Below are 23,457 nucleotides of genomic sequence, written 5' to 3' on the forward strand. Positions count from 1 at the left end.
TTCGGTGGTGGCCAGTGCTCTGACGCTTGTGGTGTTATCAACAGTGACTATTTGTTTCACCATGTGCTGGGCTGACTTGTCACGTCTACCTGCATTATCTCATCTTCATTCTCACAGCCGCCACTTACGGGGTAATGGAAATGAGGCTCAGCGAGGTTACGGAAGTCGCCCAGGCACAGAGTGAGCAGTGAGGGAATTTGGGACTTGACAAGAGGGCTTTATGATTTTTAACCCAAGCATCACAAACGCAGATGCCCTGTAGGGCGGAGGCAGGTGAAGACCTGTGAGCTGGGCTTGTGCAAATGGGGACACCTCAGGGACCTGTGCACTCATTTGACTCACTCTTGGGGCTACATGGGGGTAGGTGGGCCTGTGGCAAACTGGGGAACCCCCGCTCCACTCAAAGGGCCGGGAACATTTCAGCTCCAGCTGGCGTCTGACGTGCACGAACGCGGGCTGGGTGTTGCAGGTTTTCTAGTATCTCAAGTCAAGACCCAGCCTGCAGTCTGACCTGAAATATCAGAGGATTTAAATGTGGGCAATTGATTCTATACTAAAGCACGGTAAGTTAGCCGATGCCATGTGACTATTAGAACGCAAAAACAAACAGCAACAACAAGCTAACATATACTTTTAAGCAGAACACGGACCTCTGGTGTGACGCTTTGGCCATGGCACAGACTGCCAGGCCCTCCTGCAACTTTGCAAAGGGCCCACGTGTCTTGACAATGGTCAACTCCAGAGACACAAGGGCCATCTCCCTGGGTTTGCTCAGCATCTTAAAACCACACAGGTGCCGACACACCAGCAGAATATTCTTAAAGCAACTTCAGAAGCTCTCTGTGCTCCTTGCTGGGCCTGGGGGCTCTCGCCATTCCCCAGCAGGAGGGACTACAGTGGCATTTAGCATCTTATGACATCGCTGGCATGTTGTCCTGTCTCTAGCTGGCGGGCAGTCAGACTCTCTAGATCATTTCCATGAATGCCTGGCAGCTAAAACCAGACTGCTGGTGTCCGCGTAGTCTGTCTGTCCCCCAGCTGACAAGGCTGCTTTCCCACTTGCGAGGTCGAAAGCAACAGCGGGCGGAGATAGGCCTCACGGCCCCTCAACAGGTCCCCGTGCAGTTCTCCATGGAATGATGGACGACCAGGGACCTAGGCCTTCTCTCCACTGCTTCTTAATTCATAATCCCCCATTACAGCCTGTCCCTCTGCCCGTAACGTGTGACACTGTGGAATTGGCCGTCACTCACTCTGCCCAGCAATAGGCGGAACTTAGGTCTAAGTATGTATGTGTCTTCTGCATTAAAATCCTCTCATGTTGAATTCAAGTGGCAGCGTGACAAACTGGGGGGTCACCCAAGCCCCGCAGAGTTCCCAAGATATGGGGGCTCATGGAAGAGCGAGGAAAGTCCTTTACCCCAAACCCTACGGAACTGCAGTGAGCATGAGAGGCGGGAGAAAGCTTCGTGGGTAAATGGAGCGACAAATGCTGTGGAAAAAAAGGCTTTTCTCCCTTTGGTCTTCTCGTGGGGGTTTTCCAAAACAATCAGGCTTTTTTTCAAAGAGCAAAAATGATAGCCTATCCATGGAGCTAAAACAACTTCAGAGTTAATAGAAAAGTACACAGTCATGATGGTTCTTGGAAAATGTATTTTCTCTTTTGAAAGAAGTTAAGGAATTAGCCGTGGGAAATGTTTGGTTTTCTCTAAGCGTTATAACTGTGGTTTCTTAACAGAAAGAGTATGTGGCCAGACAGGAAACGTAACTATGAGACCTGGTGGTGTGAGGGTGCTGCGGCTGGAGCTGTGGCAGCCATTGTGCGACAGTGAGTACAGTGCCAAGAGATTTGCTGGGAAGCTAGTCGGGAGCCCTGACATGGCCACATCTGCGACGGGCAACCTCTGAGCTTGTTGTCTGCAGAATGCATTGTAACCGGTATGGGTAACTACTTTCAGTCTGTTGTTCTGTTGTTTTCATCTAACAGCATCCTGAGAGATACAGTCCCCTTTCAGAATGCAAATACAACGATGGAAGTTACTTTATCTACTTTTTGTTTATCTCTGTATTTCCACCATGTAGAAGCAGGTCTGATATAGAGAGGGGATTCAAGACCTACTGAATGAATAAATGAATGCGTTTACCACCACAACCCTTCTCAAGCTTTGCTCACCTATGTGTAGACCACCGTCATGTCTGGTTTTTCCTTTTTTGGCCACATGTCTAAACACCGCCTCTACTATCGGTATTTTCTTTTTAATTTTACAGAAATCCCCTTAACCTTCTTCTAAGCAAAATATTTCCAGTTTTGATGCTTACATACATTTTCAATATATTAAATTATATGCACAGATGTTGTATTTCAAAAACACCTATGTGTCATCTAGCATCCCTCTGCGTGCTGTGAGGCGTGGCCACGCCCACACTTCGGGACGCCGACTGGACCTCAGCCAGGACTTAATTGGGTCCACGGTGGTCTGAAGTTTTCGTGAATAATCATGAAGTCTCCAGGCCTCTTTCTCATTTTGAGCTGCACCTTCCAGGTCAAGGGTGAGGCAATGAGAGGAAACGGCTCCCGAATGCTCTTACCATATGCAAACCGTGAATAAATAAAAGATGATGAGATCTGAGGCTGGCAGAAAAGATCCTTGAAGCAATAACGAATTCACCAACAGGTCTGGGGCACAGTTTTCAGTACATAGAGCAAGCAAATAAGATAGAAGTATTTGTCGGTATGCAGTTTAGTAAGCTATAGCTCCTCCAAAAGTCTTTAAAATGGACTATGTTTTCAGAAAAACAACTTTTTCCAGAAATAAATCTATGCATATACATTGAACTGATCTTTGACAGGGTGCCAAGAACACACAATGTGAAAAGAATAGTCTGTTTAATAAATGGTGTTAGGAAAATTGGACAGTCACATGCAAAAGAATGAAATTGGACCCTTACCTAACACCACAAAAAAAAAAAAAAAGAAAGAAAAATGACTTTTGAGATGAGGGAAATGACCCTCTGTGCCTCCTGATGCTTACCTTGCACCTAAAAATTATAACACATGTCCTCTAAGGATGCGTTATTTCTCGCACAAACTTAAACAGCCTTTCTGTAGCTGGCTCTTTTTGTCCAAAGCCTTTTTCTCACCAACGATTTCCAGCCCGATGGAAATCATCCGATTTCCACCTGGTGAGAGGAGAGTCTTTTTAACACCTGCAGTTTCTGACTCTCAGATTGCATTAAACCAGTCTTCTTTTGTGATTTATATTTATGCCAACTGTTCAAATCTATCACCTTCTCCTTTCCGCATGTCAATTTTCTCTCAGATTCTTTTTGTCTTGATAATATCATTTTTGTAGCAATGTTACAGGCTGTCACTTTACATTTATGAAGCAAGACATAAATGCACTTGATTACTTTATTTTTAGGAATGTCTGTAATGACTAATGCATTGACTGACTGTCTAAGAAGGGACTTTCACTTCCGCCTAATGGACTGTCTCCACCCCGGCAAAGGCTCAGCTTTTTAACAATCCGCATATACTGAAGAGGTGATGAAAAGGTCTAATTCCTTTTTGGGGTTTTTATATGTTGCAAAGAAAAGCAAGGCTGTTTCCCAATTGCTTGAATTTGGGTGTAATTTGAAGTTGAGCTCAAGAAAAGAGGAAAATTTTAATAAAAGTTGGACCAGAATGAACTCAGTCTGGCTGTATAAATATTCATCCAAAGTAATATTCAGGCACCCGAGTAAACATTGTCCTGTCTTTTCAAGGTGCAGGATGGTGGGGCAAGAGGACCCCAGGAGAAAACCAGGAGCCCAGTTTGGATGCCACCACTTAATATGATGTGAGAACTTAACATTATGTATTTCCGCATGTGGAGAACATAAGAGACAATTATTCGAAAACATGTAAAGTGCTATACAAATGAAATCACCCTAGCGAGGCATCACCATCTTGCTACGGTACCTGCCCAGCTTTCTCAGTGTACAAAATTCATTATTGTTGCAAGCACAGCGGTGCTCTGTCCACCTAGCTTCTTGGAACGAGTATCCTTGTCTTTCAAGTTTTGTTTTTGTCACATCTAAGAACCTTCTAGTTGTGTGAGGGCCGAGTCCCACATTGGGGTTGGATGGAAGGCAAGGAAGTTTGCAGAGCCTACCCTGGCAGAGGCCCGAGGGCAGCGGCTGCCGGGTCTGGAGGCCCTGCCCCCCCCAGCGGCTCTGCTGGTCAGCATGGTCAGCGGGGCGTGGGAGCCAGTGAGGGGCTCAGGGCAGGGCCCACCCTGCGAGAAACTAGGCCCCTTCAAAGGCCAGTGCAATAAGATGCTCACGTCCCAAGAGGCATCTGGGAGGAAGGCTGTCAGGGGAACCGTGCATCCTGGCTCCTTTCTCACCATCGCTGCAAGGAAGGTCCTCGATGCAGGGAAGGGGTGAAATCGCCCTCGTTATCTGATGTTGATTTCTCTCTATTCTTCCCCTCTGAGCTCATAACTAATTGGGTTTCTGTGACAAATTCACACGGTGTGGCCACTGTACTGCCTGCCCAGTCTTTGGGAATGACAACCTTAACTCTGCACCCCAGGACGTCTTCCCACCGCTTGGCCAAGGCCATGGAAGGAGCCGGGCTTCCAGGGGGAGGAGCCAGAATATCAGCAACAAGCCTTCCTGCTGCACGCCAGCCACACATGGGAAGCCCAGCCTCTGGGCCGGGCCGACCCCGCCTGACCCCGCCCACTCTGCTTCCACGACTCTCCCCGCAGCACCACGGAAGATCCATGTCTTCCAATTACAGTGAATTAGCATCTATTCTGAGGCTTCTGTGGCCTCCGAGAGAACACGAAGTATCTTCCCGTCAGTGATGAGCTTGGCGGGAGGGCAGCCGGTGACGGCAGGCTGGTCCTGTTCCACAGGTGCAGGGACCAAGTCAGCCATGGGATGCTGAGAAATAACACTGTTTCGCTTGACGACAGACATCTACATGTACCTACATATATGATGTATAGGTCTGTAAATGCAGACATGAGATATGTATCCATAGATATATCAAAATACATGATACAGACATCTAGACATAGCTGTCTCCTGATACCCATCTATCTATCTGGAGAGATTTTAAGGAATCAGCTCATGAAACTGTGGAGGCTGCAAGTCCAAACTCTGCAGGGTGGACCATCGTGCTGGAGCGCCAGTGAAGACCTCACGTTGCAATTTGAGTCCAAAGGCATCTGCTGGCAGAAGCCTCCCTTCCTCAGGAAAAGTTAATCCTTTTTCTCTTCAGGCCTTCACCTGACTGGGTGAGGCCCACCCACCTTATGGAGAGTAATCTGCTTTACTCAAAGTTTACAGATTTAAATGTGAGTCTCATCTAAAAAGATACTTTTCCAGAAACATCCAGAGTCACATTTGACCGAGTATCGGGGTACTGTGGCCTGGCCAGATCGGCACATAAAATTCACCATCACAGAAGGAAATGAGATCTCCCTGGTTTTATTACCTGCTGCTGTGGAACCCACCTCTCCAAAGCTCAGTGGCTAAAACAACAGCTGTCGTTATTTCTCGTGATCGTGTGAGTGGGCTGGAGCTGATCTGGGCAGTTCTCGCTGGCCCCCACTGGGGTTTCTTGCAGGGCTGTAGTTAGACAAGAGCTTGCGTGGTGGGGGTGGCCGGGAGGCTGAGGGTCTCTCTCTCTCTCTCTCCATCTCTCTCTCTCTCTCCATCTCTCTCTCTCTCTCCCCCGCACCCCCATGGCGCCAAATCAGGTTTTTCTGTGTGGCAGCTGGATGCTAAGAGCAGGCCTTCCAGGAGCAATCATCTGTCAGCCTGTGGCCCCATTAGTCTTGCTAACAGTCTACTGGTTTAACCTGCCACGTGGCCCAGGCAGCACCCACGTGGGCGAGGACCACAGCAGGGCAGCCTGGTTAGTTGGGGACATCAGAATAACAGTCTGCCACAGCAGCCAATGCTGTGCTGAGTGACGGTCTGATGCCAGAGCGGCATGTCACAGGTGCACGTGGGCACCACCCTAGGTGCTCCCTGAAAGGGGACCTCCTTCATCTGTCACTATCTTCTCCCCGGTGTGCAGTGCGCTCTCTGGCCAAAGGCTGTCTCCTGTCTTGGTTTTCATCACCGTCCCATCCATGACCCATCTTTGCCTGCAGCCCTGGTCCATTTCCGTCCCACAGCTCCTGAGCTCAGACATCACGGGACTTGTCGAAGGGACCCGGCTGTACTGTAGGCCTAGGGTTCCATGCTGAGGGCCTTCTGCCAAATTAGGTCACAGGACTTGTTTTGTGTGAATACGCATTTACTGCCACCATTTAAAGGACGAGAGATTTCACCTAAGATTCGGAGTTTCTAGTTTCTCTTGAAGAGTCATTAGCTCAGCCAGCGCTGGACCAGTGTCTGGGCACAGGAACCATTCCTTGGAGCTGAGTGGTGGCTGCCCCCATATCTGGGGACATTCTCTCCAGTTCAGCAGCGAGCCCACCCCTCCTGTTGCCTCTCGGAATCCAAGGAGAATGCCGTTGTCTTTTATCACTGAGTTAATGCTGCTGTTTTCCTTTTAGTGGCGGCAAATCTCCCTGTCACCATGTGTTTATCACAAGGGAGGAAACAGAAGCTGGGCTGAGAGAATGGCGTGTTCCTTGGGCACGCCCCTGCAGAGCCCACGGATGTCACCTTCCTGGTTACCAACGAGTCTGCAGTCCCCGGGGAGACAGGGTCTAACAGGCCAGGCCCTGCGGGTCTGCCAGCAGCCGTTCAGGAGGCAGGTCTGGGCGGGGACTCCCTCCCATGTCCTGCCTCTGCTGTCAGGCTTCTCCACGGCTCACACATCACCGTGAGCAAACCCAGAAGCTTCGCGCATGTCAGGAGTGCCTGTCCGTGCATTTGGAGGGCGTTTCTCACAGCGGCTCTCACCTGTACGCTGTCCATTGTACAGGCTACTCAGGAGCAAAAGAGCAGTGGACCTGCCGACAGGACTTTTGCTCTCAGCATGGGTCACTCTTGGCTGTGACCTGTGGCACTCCTGTAACCTCCAGGAGGGCTGCTGCGTGGGGCTGGCAGAGACACTGGACTTAGTCTCGTGTGGCTCTTATCACGCGAAGCTGAAGCCATCCTGGCTCAAACAAGCCACTGTAAGAAGATACACTTGTGACTGTGCCGCTGTGTGTCCCAGTGACCTGTGTGTTGTCCTTGGCTCTCTGCGGTCCCAGTGCCCCCGAGAGTTCATCCAGCTGAGACGCTCACTGAGTCTGACGCTGACCCCGCTTCACCTGCTCCCCTTGGACACTTCCTCCCTCCTGTGAAACCACCTTTGGTCGTGTCATCCGAAATGTGATGCACTCAGAGTGCAGGAGACGACAGGGGGGTGTTGGGAGCGGAGGTAGGGAGCGGGCACGGGTGTTCCTGGGACGGGCGGCCGAGCTGATCGCCGGCCGAGTCCCACACAAGGAGGGAGGGAACTCATTGCTGAAGGAACCAAACTGGACCTAGGGGGAATTATTTTACCGCACTGCAAGCCTACAACCACTTAACGGGAGTTGGGTGAACCGGGGCTGAACTTATTTATTTTCTCAAATTACGGAAGAGTCTTGGAATTGAACTTGAAGCCGGCCTGAAAGGCAAAAACAAAAACAAAAACAAAAAAACACCCAGGGAGAGCAGACGCTCATTTACTCCACCCCACAGAAGCTGAGAGGGTAGACAGGGCACCAGGGATCACTGACGGTTGAAAAGCGTTTCTAAGGTTTCAAGGAAGAGTCCTGCTCTCTGTGGGCACAGAGACGGGGAAGCTGTGGCAGGACAGCAACAGAAGCACGTTTTCTATTCAAAAGAACTTTTGAAAACAAAACCAAAATTGATGAAAACATGTTCTCACATAGTAAATTCCTGACGAAGTCGTCTACCTAGATGGTGAATACTTTTTCCCAGATGTTTCCAAATATATCGACAATATAACCACGTCATTCAAGGACCTGCTGTATATTAATATGTAAATAGATATGCAAATACGACCTATTCCTCTATGGAGGAAACTATATATATGTAACTGTATATATGAAGTTTTACATATTAAAATATAGGACATAGCGCTCTCTCTATGGAACTATTTGTGTAGGTTATGCAGGACATAATGTATATGAAAATATCTCTTATTTTCCTCCTCTGTAAAGAAAAAAATATATATGAAACTATGTTTGTGAAAATGTATATGAAAATAGGATTTTTCATTTTCTTCTTCAAATCATGTCTTTGTTTTGTTCACAGCTAAATCCACAGCGCCTGGGACAGTGCCCAGTGTGTGACAGAAGCTCAGTGAGGGTTGAATAATTTATGTGCATACTTAAGACTCTTACAAATATTTTAGGCGTGATTTTCACCTTGACTTCTATATGGGAGCCTTCATAATATCTTTTGAGTGCTGGGTCTCTAAAGAATGGGGCGCTACAAAAGAAAAGTGTCTCCATGTGCAGCGGTGGCTGAAATGCTCATGTCTGCTTCGCTGATACCTGAATTCCCCGGGCTGGGTCTTCCTGTGTCCCGGTGCCGGGAGCCCTGTCTACACCACTGGAGAGGCCCCGTGTAGAATAGCCCTCGGGACCCTCCAGCCTTGTGCGCTGATTGTGAGAAATGTTGCTCAGAGACCTGAGGGCCCAGTGAAAGGTCCATGGCTGGGATGTGGGACCACCCTGATTTCTCACTGTGAGACCACTTAGTCCAGAGTGAGAAATCTGTCCTCATGCTTTTACTTGGAAGGGCCCTAAGCTTGATTTTTGTCTTGGTCATACTCATCATGCCTCTGGGTCCTCTCTCTCTCTCTCTCTCTCTCTCTCTCTCTCTCTCTCTCTCTTTCTCTCTCTCTCTCTGTCTCTCTCTGTCTCTCTCTCTCTCTCTTCCTGGACCAAAGACCTTCCCCTCAGGGGAAAGACAGCAGAAGCGTCTGTAATCACCCTAAAATTAAAACCAAGACTCTGTCAACTTCTCGTAAGACAGAAATTCTCAGTGCCGGACTCTGAAAGACAAATAATAAAAACACCCCCTTTGGAGACGTATCACCTGTAACTTGGGTTCTACGTGGGCATTTCTGACATCCTTTTCCCCCTATTAATTTTAACTCTGTAGAAGCAGAAGACAGGGACACACGTCTTGATTGCACTAATCACCTGCGGCCACCTTCATTAATGATACATTCGGGTGTGTGTGTTGCACGCTCACACACATTTTAAATGTGAAGTTCAAGCTGGTCACTGCTTGCCTCATTTTAGCACCAGTGGAGGTCTGGCTCCTAAATCACCATGCAAAACACTACCATGCTAATGGTGGGTTTCAGAAGGACAACACAGTGGCTTTGTGCCAGCCACACACACCCCGCCCGTGACACAGTGTTTAACTGCCTAGAGAGGTTAGAGGAGATCCAACAACTTACAGCACTTGTTCGGTGCCTGAATGAATCGGAATACTTCCCTTTTCTTATAACAATGCATTTGTCATCACAGAACTGTAAGTCAAGTAAGTAATTTCCGGCACAGAAACGGAGGAGGGGAATTAGCGAGGCTCATCCCTATGGGCATGTGAGTCAGGTTGAGTGCTGTGCCTGCAATTCAGGCTGCTGCCACCAGGTGGTGCCATTGGAAGCCTTCGGCCCATAGTCAGTGTCGGGTTCCAGATGTGTCTCACTGGAGCCTCTGAGCATTTAACAAACAATACATCCCAAATCCAGTTTTACTAAAGTAGCTCATGAAACACAAAGTATGTGTGTTAGAGTCAATTTAAGTGGAAAAACCATATGGGGAGAAATGGAGGCTCTGACACCTTACACCTCACTAGATGTTTCTCAATGTTCAATACAAATCTGGGTTTCTTTTGCCATGTTTTCATTCAACAAACCATTACTTATTACTTTGTGTCAGGACATGGAGGGATTTTCTAGAGAAAGCGGGTTATTATTCTCAGAAGAAGGGCAGTGGAAAGCCAGAGACACAAAGCCTCAGTGACCACTGCTGGAAACCGCAGTGCTTCGTAGAAGTTGCACAGCCAGGAAGGAACTAAAAATGGATGGCATAGCTGCTACACCACATGCAATCACCAAAGAGATGCTCTAGAGTATAAAGTCACTGCACAATATGACAAACCTGAGGCTAACAAGAACGTGAGCAGCAGACTGCCCGGGGTACCGGTGGTTTCTGAGACCCTCCCTTCTGCAGGTTGAGCTTCCTACTCTCCTAAGTGCTCTTCTGGGATCTTGACATAGAGGGGACTCGATAAGTGATAACTGGATGGAAAGGTGTGTGACGAGTCGGCAGCAGAGGGAGGAGGGGGTTGTCTGAACTGTGAGGGGACAGCCCAGACTCCAGTGTGCCCAGAAGGGGAGCAGGCGGGGGACCAACAGGAATGAGGTCAGAGTTCAGTTTCCTTTGAGATGGGAGGGAAGCCAGTGGGTGGTTTCCCACCAAGGAATGGCATCGTCAGACTTACAGTTTGGTCCCCTCTGGCTGCCACCCAGAGACAGACTGTGGGGAAGGGGCATGTGGGCATGTGGGTCGGGGGTACCGGGCACCAGTCGGGAGGTCACTGCATTGACCTGGGCTGGCTGGGGGTGGGGCAGGGCTGGATCCTGGGTATGCTTTGAAGACACTGGCAGGGCTGGATCCTGGGTATGCTTTGAAGACACTGCTCACGCTGAAGGATTGTATATGAGGGTGGGGAGAGAGGGAGAGAGAGAGAAACAGAGAGAGAGAGAGACCAAGGACGAGCCCAGATACTGGCCTGAGCCGGGGAAGACGGACCTGCCAGGTGCGGATGGGAAGCAGGCTGAGCAGAGGGTGGGCGGTGTGTCAGGTAACGTGTCCCTGCTGTGCCATTCCCTCACCTCCGCCTTCTCTCCCAGCAACTTCAGGACACGCACGCTGCCCCAGCTTTGGCCCTGAGGTCTTGAGCAGGACCTCGCACTAGGTGGAGAGACTTCTGGTGGGGGACACGCTCCCTGCTGTGCCTGACAGAGGGCAGGGAGACTGTGCTCTGAGGACACCTGGATCCACAACCAGGAGGCAGTGGAACCGTGCCCCATCTGGCCTGCCCTGGCTCGGGGCGCCCGCTGGCAGGCTGCTCGGAGGAGCAGCTGGGCTGCATCTGCCATCACAGCTCTGAGTCTGGGGCAGGTGGTGGCCCAGTGACAAAGCCACGTTCCCCTGCCAACGGGAAGCCAGCTACAAAGCTCCTGGCAGAGTGAGACTCAGAGTCCCCCAGCCCAGCGTGCCTCCCAGCGCGCCTGTTTTCAAACGTTTTTGCATTCGATTTAGAAAGAGTTCAAGAGGAGCCCGGGAAGATGGCGGAGTCCAGGGACGTAAGGAAAGGCCGTTCACTGTGTCCCTAACTCACGGACAAGTGGCTTGGCCAGACAAATGGAGGATTTCCTCCCTCTCCCCATGGCCAGTGTTGCTGTTGTAAGGCAGAGCTGGGCGTCACTGTACACGTCACACCCCCATGACGTTACACGATCGCTTTGCCCTATGAAGTCATCCCAGAGAAGGGCCACCTGTCCATCAATCAAGGTCCTGGCAGCCCCTGCGCTCCCCACCCCCCACCCTGAGCCTGGTGGGTTGGAGGAGAGTCGCCTCAATCAGACTGTTGTGCCCTGAGTGCCCCCATGACCTCCCCCGGGGCCAGGAAGATGCCAAAAGCATCTGGCAAACACACAAGGTCAGGAGCTTCACAGGCCGGCCTTCTCGTCCCTGGCAGTTTCCATCCTATTCGATTTCTGTCTCCTGATACAAGCGCATGAGAAGCAGGTGGGAAGGGAGGGACCCTGGGGGGACCCAGAGGTCCCGGCGGGTGATGCTGACGGGACAGGTGTGAACTTGCCTTGATGACGTCTTCATCAGACGATCGGCACTGCACAGAGGTGAGCAGGTGTGTCACGGTGCCGTCCTCCTCCACAGAGACCACCTTCACAGGCACGGCCACTGTCTCCCCGGTGAGGATGGCGGTGTTCAGGAGCTCTGCCTCCTGGAAGAGCAAGCACACCCTCCATCACGTCCTGCCCGTGTGCAGACGCCCCTGCCAGCCTCCCACACGGAGCCCCTGCCCTCCACTCAGGATCAGAAAGCCTGCCCTTCCCATGCGGCAGTGTGGTGGGGACGGGCACCATATGTGGAGGCACGGCAGCTAACCGTCGTTAATATTGTGCTTGACAAAGCTCCCCCTGGGCCGGGACTGCTCTGTGTGTCTCACAGACACGACCACATCTTCCTCACAGTGCCCCCACAGCATCAGTAGCCTCTCTGTTCTGCAGATCGCACAGAGAGGTGCTGTAATGTGCCCGAGGTCACACAGCCCCTGCATCCAATAGGTCTGAACTCACACAAGACGATCCCAACTTGAGCAGTCACGTGTTGGCCAGAGGAGCGAGGTGCCATGAGAGGGGTTTGGGTAAGTGACACCCCCTGTGTAGTGTGTGAGGGGCCTGTGGGGGCCAGGAGACCCTCACTGTCTGCACTCTTTCACTTCCTGTCCATTTCCCAGGCTCTTATGGGCTCCTGGCCTCTATGCGTGTCTGGAATGCTATTACGGCCGTGGTGACTCTCGCATCCTTACAAATGTGACACACACACGTGCACAGCACACACACCCACACACGCACTTTGCCTACTACACACTTCCTTCATAGCTCAGCTCAAAATGCCTGTCTGTCGGGATGTCCCAGCTGGCCCTATTATCTGCTTTCAGAGCTGAGAGCATCCCAGACTAGGAAAGAATAGCATGGAATCTCCTTTACGGTACCTGACACAGTTGGGATTTTAGTGTCACTCATAGCTACTCGATCCCTTCACCCCCTCTAGACTGCAAGCTTCCTGGGGCTGTGTCTGCTTCTGCTCTGTGTCCAGTGACAACAACTGGTCCATATGTGTGAAACCCTACTGGGAAGGGACGGGAACCCACACCGTCACCTCGCAGCTCTCCAGCTGCTGGACACCATGCACTGACCCCTTCTTAGCTCCCGGACACCTCGGGCCGCTGTCCCAGGCCTTGAGCATCAGCCCTCTCTCTGTACCCCTTCCCAGGCCTTCTTCAGCTTCTCTCATAGGATCCTTGTGGTTCCTGAGCTGGGGGGAAGGCCTGAGAGGTTCCCCATTTTTCAGATGGAGAAAACTGAGCCCCAACCCCCAGGGAGGGGGTCCCATCCCTCTGTGTGGGGACTGTCTCCTCTGACTGAAGATCGGAGTCCTGATATAACTGTCTGTGTAACAGACATCTGAGTTCTAGCCCAGGACACCCACGGATCAATTCCCTCTCACCACAGGCGGGCTGCGTCCCTAGGAGGCGTGTGTCATCACGCAGGCTGAGTTATCCTGGGATTCTGACCATGTCTGGCCCGTCCCTCATAGAGCATCAACAAACCGCCTGAGGGGGCGCTAGGAGCTTCCCACGTCACTCAGCAAGCAGTAGACTGCCGAGAGGCTCCTAATTTGATTTCTATGTGAAATCACAAACCCACTGAAGAAGTTTATCAGCCTAAGATTACATAACCGTTTCCCTTATGTTAACTGTGCATTTCTTATGTAAGACCTTACTTCTCCTTTATAGGACTGGGTTTGCTGGTAATTAGCTCATTTGTTTAGCCTTTGGGTACGGTAATGCCTTTCCCCCCTGATTTTCATCTTAAAAGACAAGATTCCAGTTCAGCGTGTACTTGAATTTCAAAGACCATGCCTCAAATTCAGACCATGTCTGAATATGCACAGCCTCCGAAAGCCCCATTGTCTATGCACCTTTTTAAATTATTTTTCTCCTCCGTGGGTTCCCGGCCTGATTCCATTTTATTTCCGTTACAAACACAGTAAAAGAATGAAGGGGCAACGTTGGAACAGGGGTTGCTTCCTGCCACCTCACCTCAGGGGAGGAAAAGGTCACACAGGTTTTCCTACTTTAGGCGGAGAGTACAGATCAAAAGGAACTGTTCACACTTGGGGAAGAAGTGGGAAAATGCTCTTTTCCTCTGGCCCAAGTTGTCTCTTCTCAAAGAAAGGAAAAAAAGTGCGGAGCAGCATTATGACCTCTGACCCCAGCTTCAGGGGAAGCGATGGCGAACGCCTGTGCTGGAAAAGTAAACAGCATCTTGGCTTCAACAACCAAACGCAAGAGGCCTTTAGCGCGTCTGCACATCTGGCTGCCACCAGGAGAAGTGACGCTGGGAGGTCCATGAGCAGCTGTAGGCCCAGGTGTCTGCGCGTTTTCCCGTCTCTGAGTGAAGTGCCTGGCTCTGCCTACAGAATCTCAGTGGGGCCAGCGACTGACACGTCGGGGGGTTGCTTCCCTGCCCAGTCTGTGCATTTCCACTTCTCTCAGGGCAAGAACCTTTCCCGCACAGCTTTGCTTTCTGTGGGAGGTGAATGGCATGTGGGTGGCTCCCAAGTGTCCAGACAAGAGGAGGTCCTGGTGCAAGTCCCGGCAGGGCCCTGGCCTGGGTTGAGACATGACCTACCAGGGTGATTACTGGACCCATAAATCCGTTGGGAGCTCAGCTGCCTTCCTGCCACGGGTTCCCCTTCTCGCAGCTTCTCAGAGCCGAGGAAACAGGGCAGGACCTCTTTAGAAAGCCCGCGCTCAGTCCTTCCTGGTTCACCTCAGCCCCTTTCTGTGCCTGGACGCCCTGTGTGTGCCAGGACAGCCTTTTGGGAGTCACGGCAGAACTGGGGGCCTCTTAGAGGCCAGGAGGTGGGACCACAGAGGACAAGCTGACTGGCATCGAGGAAGGGGACACCTCGCTGTGCCGTGGGCGGATGTGCGGGCAGGGCATCGGACGCGGGCCGTCCCCTGACTCAGAACCATGAAATAATTTGTCATACGGAGGTCTGATGGGTTGGAACCCGAATTAGAGTGGCATTCGTGCAAAAGAATGAAACGGGACTGCTATCTGTCACCGTGTACCAAAATTAACCCCAAATGGATCAAAGACTTAAGCATAAGACCTGACACAATAAACTGCATAGAAGAAAACATAGGAACTAAACTTATGGACCTTGGGTTCAAAGAGCATTTTATGAATTTGACTCCAAAGGCAAGGGAATTAAAAGCTAAAGTAAATGAATGAGACTATATCAAACTAAAAAGCTTCTGCACAGCAAAGGAAACCATTGACAAAATAAAGAGGCAACCAACTGGATAGGAGATTTTTGCAAATAATACCTCCAATAAGGGGCTAATATCCAAAATATATAAAGAACTTGTACAACTCATTAACAAAAAGACAAACAATCCAATTAAAAAAAACAGGCAGAGGACCTGAACAGAAACTTCTCCTGAGAAGATATACAAACATCCAATAGAAATATGAAAAAATACTCAACTCCATTAACAGGGAAATGCAAATCAAAACCACAATGAGATACCACCTCACACCTGTTAGAGTGAATATTATCAATAAGACAAGTAATAACAAGTGTTGGAGAGGCTGTGGAGAGAAAGGAACCCTCATACACTGTTGGTGGGAATGTAAACTGTTACAGCTGCTATGGAAAACATTGTGGAGGTTCCTCAAAAAATTAAGAATAGAATTATCGTAAGATCCAGCAATCCCTCTCCTGGGTATCTACCCCCCCCAATCTGAAAACATTTATCCATAAAGACACGTGTGCTCCAATGTTCATTGCAGCTTTATTTACGGTGGCCAAGACATGGAAACAACCAAAACGTCCTTCAGTAGATGATTGGATATACATAATGGAATACTACTCTGCCATAAGAAAAGATGAAATAGTGCCATTTGTGACAATGTAAATGGATCTTGAGATTATTACGCTCAGCACAATAAGTCAGGCAGAAAAAGTCGAGAACCATATGACTGCACTCATGTTTGGGATGTAAAACTGAAGGCGACAAACGAACAAGACAAACAAACAACAACTCATAGATACAGACAACAGTTTAGTGGTTACTAGAGGGTAAGAAGGGAGGGGATTCGTAGAAGAGGGTAAAGGGGGTCAAATATATGCTGAAGGAAGGAAAACAGACTCTGGATGGTGAATACAAAATGCAATATATAGATGATGTGTTACAGAATTGTACCCTTGAAACTTGTGTAATTCTACTAACCACTGTCACCCCAATAAATTTAATTTGTATTTATACTTGAATTTAAAAAAGAAACAAGAAAACAATTATTACAGTGGTATTTGTTTTTTATCCTCATGTTTCTAGTGTCCTGATGTTATGCTTTGTGTATGAACATGGTCCTTTAATCACATTTACCCTTGAAAATTAATTTTAAAACAGAGCAGAGGAGGATAATGTATGCAGGAAAACTTGACATTGGGGGAAACTTGTAAAAGGCACTGAGCGATGGATGCTCTGTGTATCAGAGAGCGTGTGGTGCTCGGTCAGCGTTCCTGATGAAACCCCGTCCTTGTCTGAGGCTGCAAGATGCCCAGCTAAAATGTATATTTACTTAGTAAATAAAATGTAATTTTTGGCTGCCCTCAACTGGTGACACAGTTCTGGTCCATGAGATATAAATGGAAGTCACTTGGTGAGAGGCTTCCAGAAAAGTTTGTGAAGAAAGCACATGCTGAGGTTTTGTGTTTTTCCTTTCTTTCCCCCCGCTCTGTGGGCAGTGCTGGAGTTGGGGCTGTGTCTTGCACCCCAAAGCTGAGAGCATGTAGTTAAAGCCACATGTTCAGTGTGCTAGGGTGGTTAAGAGCCTCTGGCAGACCACTGGGTTCAAATCCCACCTGTGACACTACCCCTGGATGTTCCCAGGCAGTGAAGGCTTCCTTAACTCGTGCTGTCTACTTCGGGGCACCTGTAAAATGAGGGTAATTGCAGTGTCACCTCTAGTGTTTGCCTGAGGTTCAAGTGAGTTACTAACTGCAGAGTATTCACAGCAGGCCCTGGGGCCCAGTAAGTTCTCTCCAAGTGTTTGATAAACACAAATGTGAATGATGGCTGAGATGGAGTGAAGAGTGTGCCCCCAAATCCACATCCACGTGGAACCTCAGAATATGACCTTGGAAATTTATAATGAATTAAAATGAGGTCACACAGGACCAGGGCACACACAAACTCAGTGTCTGGTGTCCTTATAAGAAAACACACACAAGGGGAAGGTGTCTCTGTGTAGATGGAGGCAGAGATTGCAGTGATGCGTCCACGAGCTGAGGAACGTCAAGGACACCAACAGCCACCAGACCCTGGGGAGGCAGGAAGGACTGTCCCCGAGGTGCTCAGAGGGAGCATGTCCAGCTGACGCTGTGCTCCCGGCCTCCAGACTGAGAGCATACACTTCAGTTGTGTGAAGCCACCGAGTCTGTGGCACTTTGTCCCAGCAGCCCCAGGACACTCGTCAGAGGCGTCTAAGGACCAATCTCGGACCTCTCCTCCCAGCACCGTGGAGACGAGGTAAAGACCCTGCTTAATAACCTTATTGACTGACTGACTGATTTACGTTCTGTTACGTAGACAACCACAGTCCCATCTGATGTGACCTGGAAGGAAGAGGCCGCCATCATATCCCACAGGTCTCAGGCTGAAATAGGCACGTTGAACTCCACTGTCCCTGAGAAAAAGCCAGATCTTTTCGCCTTCAGCATTACTCTGGCCTTTTTGGAGAACATTTGCCATTTTAATAAATGGCCCTGAAACAATCCTCACCACCAAGCTGAGAGGTTCACTCCGTTTGGCCCAGTGAGAGAAATTGGAGACAAAGGCACTTGGAGGACATGGAAATTCAAGTTCGCAGGCGCTGGCTAAGCTTGATTTTTATGTACAACTGCACAGAGGGAGCATTTCCCACAGAGGTTGTTAATCAGGAAAGAAGAAAGAGGGTCTAAACTCTCCAACAAATAGGACTGGAGTGAAACACCGAGGCTGATTTCCTCCCGATATTTCTAAGCGGGAAACAACGCGTGGCTGGGATGGAGACTTCTGTGTTGCGTGCCCGAACTCCTTTTGCGTAACAGGACATCAGTTCTCCTTTGGGGAAACCATCCTTTCTCCTTTGCACTGAAAATCACAAGAACCTTCTCCTCCAGGCCGAAGAGTAGGCAGGCGTCTCCGAAAAGATGGCTGCCCTGCTCTCTCCTGGCGTGGGAATTTCACGGGGAGCGAGCAGGAGCCTCAGGTGGCTGGATCCCAGTTATCCTGATAGTGGCACCTGAAAAGTCGGGCCTGGTTCCTGCCTCTTCAGCGACTTCATTCATTCTCTGAGAGAGTCCACAGCTTTCAATTAATTCCTCGTAGAGGGAAGATCGTATGTTAAGTGTTTTCACCACACACACAAATAATCACGATGATAAAATAGCAATAATGATGGAAACTTTGGGAGGTGACGGATGTCTACGACCTCGACAGTGGTGATGGTTTCGCAGGTGTACACATATCTCTGACCTCACTGAGCTGTGTACATTAATTGTGCACAGCCATTTACAGGTCAACCATACCTCAAAGGTGGTGAAAAAAATGCTTGCAAGAATCAATTTCCTTTGCTGATAAAGAACTCTCATTAATAAAGTTGACCAGGAACGTAGTTAGATGAAAACAGATTTGTTTGTAAGTCTCCTTCTAACTCCTTCTTGAGAGACAGACTTTGCATTTCTTTAACAATGATCAACCTCAGTCCACCAATTTACAAGTTGGATCTTGCATTAGTTTGAATTCTTCCCAAAGCAGAGCCTGACACAACGGCTGGATGGAGTTAACTTACTAGCGGGGGCCGGGGGGGGGGTGAGGGCTGAGGTGTGGCCGCCATGGCGGGGGAGGCCGCTTCTGCAGAGCTCTGGCCTCCCAGAATGGCTGACTGCAGGCTAGAGGCACACATCCCCCAGGGGTGTCCACTCTACACTTGGGCACAGGCTACCAGAATGCCAGGGAAGCCCAGGACCACGGGATGAGTTGAGGGGGAGCCTGGTCGGGCACCTGTCCAGTGCCGAGAAGGGCAGCAGCTGCAAAAACAGACTCAGATGTTACAAAGCTGCTACCGTGCCAGGAAAGAAACGTCCAAAGATGGAAGCTGGGACAAGCCTTTTACTTACTTTTTAAAGAGGAAAAAAACCTGGGTATTCTGTGTTCACGGAGACATGAGGTAAGGATTGGCACTAATGTAAACAGATACCAGAAGTCACGTTTCTTCACTTGTGTGCTTATAATTCTAGGGGAGACTAACCACTCACTTAATACAGCCACATTAAAGCTCCACTGAGTGGAGCACACACACGTGGTGGCATTGCCATAGGTCATTAGGACTCGGCAGGAAGGATCCACACGGACAGACTGACAGCGCTTGAGAAGCTGACACTGTACCCACAGGAGCACAGCTGAGATCTACCCAACATTGTGACACCCTGTTCTCTTCCTAACACATCTGCAACTTCCTGTATTGCTAATAGACCTGTTTCCTAGAACATGTACTCTGTTGTTCACCAATTTTACCCATTACTCAAAAAATTCTGGAACTATGTTCAGTTTGAGAAACACTATGTGGGGCGGTCTCAGTGACAGACAACAGATTTTGCTCTAGCTCATTTTGACAGAAAGGGGTTCCCCAAGGACTGTGGACGGAGCCCTGCCTTGCCCACAGCGCTGAAGAAACACTCCAGCTGACCTCCCAAGAACCACACCTGGAACCACAGCCTGGGCGCACCATGGACTTGCTGCTCCTGCCACGATTAGGAAGCCGCCACACCAGGCAGATGATTCTAGAACCTCACTACCTCTCCCCAAATCTCAGGCAGCCCAAGCGATGCCCACATACTCCGTCTTCCCCATGTCGGAAACAAAGCATGATGGGAAACAGAGCAAGACGAAGGTGCACGCAAGTGGCAGACACTGCATCACACCCTCACAGGCACTTTGCTCTCTCCCAGGGAAGGCTGAATAAGGTGGGTTTTCAGAATTTACCAGAGAAGACGTGCTTTACACGGTGGGGACAGGAAATGGAGACAGGATACTTTGCACAGCTACCATTGCTGGTTTTCTACCACATGCACCGACACGGCATCGTATGAAAAGGCACATCCTGTTAAGTTATTAATCCTAAATTTTACAATATTGCCATTTGGCATCTGCTCTTGACCCCCACCTCCAATGACACAAAGAAATAGTACCTTAGCCACCTGAAATCTCGGACATCAAATGTCAAAGGGACATAAGACACAAGAATTTAGGTTTCTTACTAAAATAAACACATTGCTCAGTTGAAGATATGCCCAGATCAGTATAAAAATGATTCCCCCCCCGCCAAAGTATATCATATTCAAAGGTGATATTTAAAATATGAGGAAAAGACCTTAAAACACCTCGTATATAGCATGGGCACTAATCAGAAGAGATGCCCGGCCAAAGAGTCTGAAGGCTGATGGATATGCCATGCCGGCGAATTCCAGCTTCTGGCAGAGAACGGAAGGCTCAGCGAATATGACGTTTGCTGCTCTATATTTTCCAGGTCCCTTGCAGCTGGGTAGAGTCATGTGGGCACTTACAGCCACTACAATGTGAGGGTCAATACTGCTTGTTCGCGCACAATTATCCCTTCTTTCTCACCACATGCCCTGGAGACTGAGGAGGCAGCTGCACCACAGTCACTGTCTGTGACTCAGCTTCCTACTGGCCCCCACGGGATAAGACACAGGACCAACAAGGAGGCCTTCCTTGCCGTGAGGCAGTGAGGTTTTGGAACTACGTGTCACTGCACTGTAACCCAATCTATCCTAACACACAACGCTTCCCAACTTCAGTTTCAGAAAACATTCGTTAAATTCTGGGCTACGCCCCAGGCCAAACTAGATTGCTCAGGTTTGAAAAGTCAACGTTTCCTCTACGCATTGGGTGGCTGGCCCTCCAGCTCCCAGTGGACGGCCTTGGGTTCTGCTTGACGAGGGTGGGCAGAGCCAGCGCCAATCAACATGGAGACCTGACGTCTCTGCGCCATGTTCTTCCTCAAGGTGATTTCTTAACTCTGGCTAATTTCTTAAATATTTTCAACCCATTCCCCAATAAAGATAAACAACGTCATAGACAGAGTAACGAGTCATCACTCTCTCCTTGCCTTTTGCTTGTTTGGCCAAGCTCTGCCATTCCAGCCCCCACCCTGTCCCTCTGTCAATTACAAACCCTGCAATGATGAAGGCTGTGAGTTTCTCATTCATCCCACATTAAACCGAGAGCTATTAGGTGGCCACAGGAAAGCTACTTCTCATTAGCAGTAATGCCGCATCACGATAAATAACCTGCGTGTCTCTTTTAACAAGTGGGAAGCATCAGTCAATTTGGCACCTGCATTGCAAACAAATTTATAAACCACTCTGCTTTTTAAAGTACATCAGCGCCTGGACTTAATGGCTGTGTCCCGGTAGGAAGAATTATTGCATTTTAGCAGCCACACCAGGTAAAATCAAATTCTTTTTCCACCCACAGGGAAGCAGCAAGATGTCACCCTGCGGGGTCCACAGGACGCTCACGCCTTCCGCCCTGTCAGGCCGTCTTCCGGAAGCCACTGCACACAAGCGAGTGCACGGTGCTTTTTCTGCTCTTAATGTACATTTTAGTGTCTTATCAAGGAATACAACCTCACTGTTAAAATATTACATGTGTGAAGGGGTTTATCGTTAAACGCCACAAAAGGTCACCACCCTTCCCTAACTCCATTATTTGTTCCCCTCGGCCAACCGTCTCCAACATTTCTAAGCATGTTAGGAAGGGTTTTTTTTTCCCTTTCATATATATATCTGCATAAAACGCTGTCTTGTGCTTTCTTGATGTAGTAGGGTTAGACATTATCTACTGATTTTCTGGAATGACCGGTGAAAACCAATCTCTCCTTTCTACTTTTTCTCTTTTCAGTCAATATAATTAGATTCCTGTTTTGGTTCCTCGCTTGGCTCTGTTTATGGTTTTAAGCAAACACACCTCTAACCAAGAGATAATGTGTTGATTCCCGGGTGGTTTACAATATGTCGCCGGTCCTCTGACACTCCTCCTATGCAGACGTGGGACCTCTGGTGTCCTCACGCTCCGTACAGGCTGGTGTTTTGTGACTCCCGTCTGAAGCGTAGGTTACAGTGGAAGTGACGCTGCTACACCTGAGGCTCAGGCATAAAAGGTGGCACAAATGCCACCAGATTTGCTCTTTCTGGGGACACTTGCTCTTGGAGCTCGGCCGCCATGTTGCGAGGAAGCGCAGGCCACATGGAGAGGCCAGGGGTAAGTGGTCTGGTCCGCAGACGTACGGCATCCAGCATCTACCCACCACATATGTGAACGAGAGGAAGCCGGAACAGGGTGCTGCCACGTGGGAGGGAGTGGCTGAGTCCTGTCACCTCCCAGAGCCATGACAGTTGTTAATAAGATAAACGACTGCTGTGTTACGCTGCCACGGAGATGGATGACTGAACCCCTCCACACACACGCCTTACAAGATGGAAACATCGGTGCTGCGTCCACTCCCTTTCAGCTCGTTGTACCAGACTGACTTCCCAACTTCTCCCATTGCTAACTCTTACCTCAATACTCTCAAGGCTGACAACATCTCCATGTGTCCTGAAATACAGTGAAGCCTTCATGCTTTGCACAAAGGCTGAATCTGCAAGTTCAAAACACGGAATGGATCTGTTACCCTCGTACCAACATTGTGCCCCGTGGAGCAGGGCTGCTCAGCCTCCACAATGGACGGACGTTTGGGGCCAGGTAAGTCTTTGTTATCAGCTGTCGTGTGCAGTGTATACAGTTGACCGCATTCCTGGACTCAACCCACTAGAGGCCAGTAGTGTGTCCCTTCCAGTTGCAATGACCAAAAATGTCCCCGGGCTTTGCCAAATGTCCTCTGGGGCGAATCACCAGCAGTACAGACCCACTGCTGTAGGGATAAATGGTGCCCTAGGGGTCCATGTCCTCCCATTCGAGTATTTCTGCATCCTGGTGTCACTGGCTGCCTTTCTCCTCTCCCGCCTTCCACAATCTACCTTTATCGTCACTAACATTTTTGTCAGGCTCTTCACTGGCCCCCCTTTCTCCTGGCACCACCCCAGCAGAACCCTCCACCCTGCCCCAGCTGATGTATTCTCCAGGCATGCCGCGTACGTGTAACTATGAGGCTTCTTTTACGCGACCCAGGATTTGTTTTAATAAATATATGCAGCAAGGATGGGAGAGACTTTAAAAATGCAGAAGCAGGAGGGAAATCCTTGAATTTCTTCATGTCAGACTTTGCTGTGAGTAGGGTTTTGTGCACTAGACTGGCTGCCTGTAGGAGACGGACCCTTGAAACCTGAATCTAAATGCATTTTAAACATCATACTTGTTTGTGCCAGTGGAGCTGGCTGTTTAAAATGATCCTGAAAGAGCAGGCTCCAGGCCGGACTCAAACGCTACATCTTTCTTCATCTTTCCAGGCTGAAATGAGCAGTGTGCCTGTTGTTTATAGCTTTTTATAGATATTATGTAAAAGAAAGCTGGAGGAAGCCGGTAACACCTCTT

General features: G+C 49.4%; 1 protein-coding gene across 1 annotated transcript in view; it reads right to left on the reverse strand.

The window, feature by feature from the left end:
* The window catches only part of TMEM132D (transmembrane protein 132D), a 404,012-nt gene that overhangs the window by 35,237 nt on the left and 345,318 nt on the right, over positions 1–23,457 (reverse strand). The window contains exon 5 of the mRNA XM_074321404.2: positions 11,857–12,000. Coding sequence (XP_074177505.2) covers positions 11,857–12,000 — 144 coding nt within the window. The remainder of the gene's footprint in view (positions 1–11,856; positions 12,001–23,457) is intronic.

The sequence above is a fragment of the Rhinolophus sinicus genome, chromosome 9, assembly GCF_057876585.1.
Source record: "Rhinolophus sinicus isolate RSI-liver-muscle chromosome 9, RSI-T2T, whole genome shotgun sequence".
Lineage (NCBI taxonomy): Eukaryota > Metazoa > Chordata > Mammalia > Chiroptera > Rhinolophidae > Rhinolophus > Rhinolophus sinicus.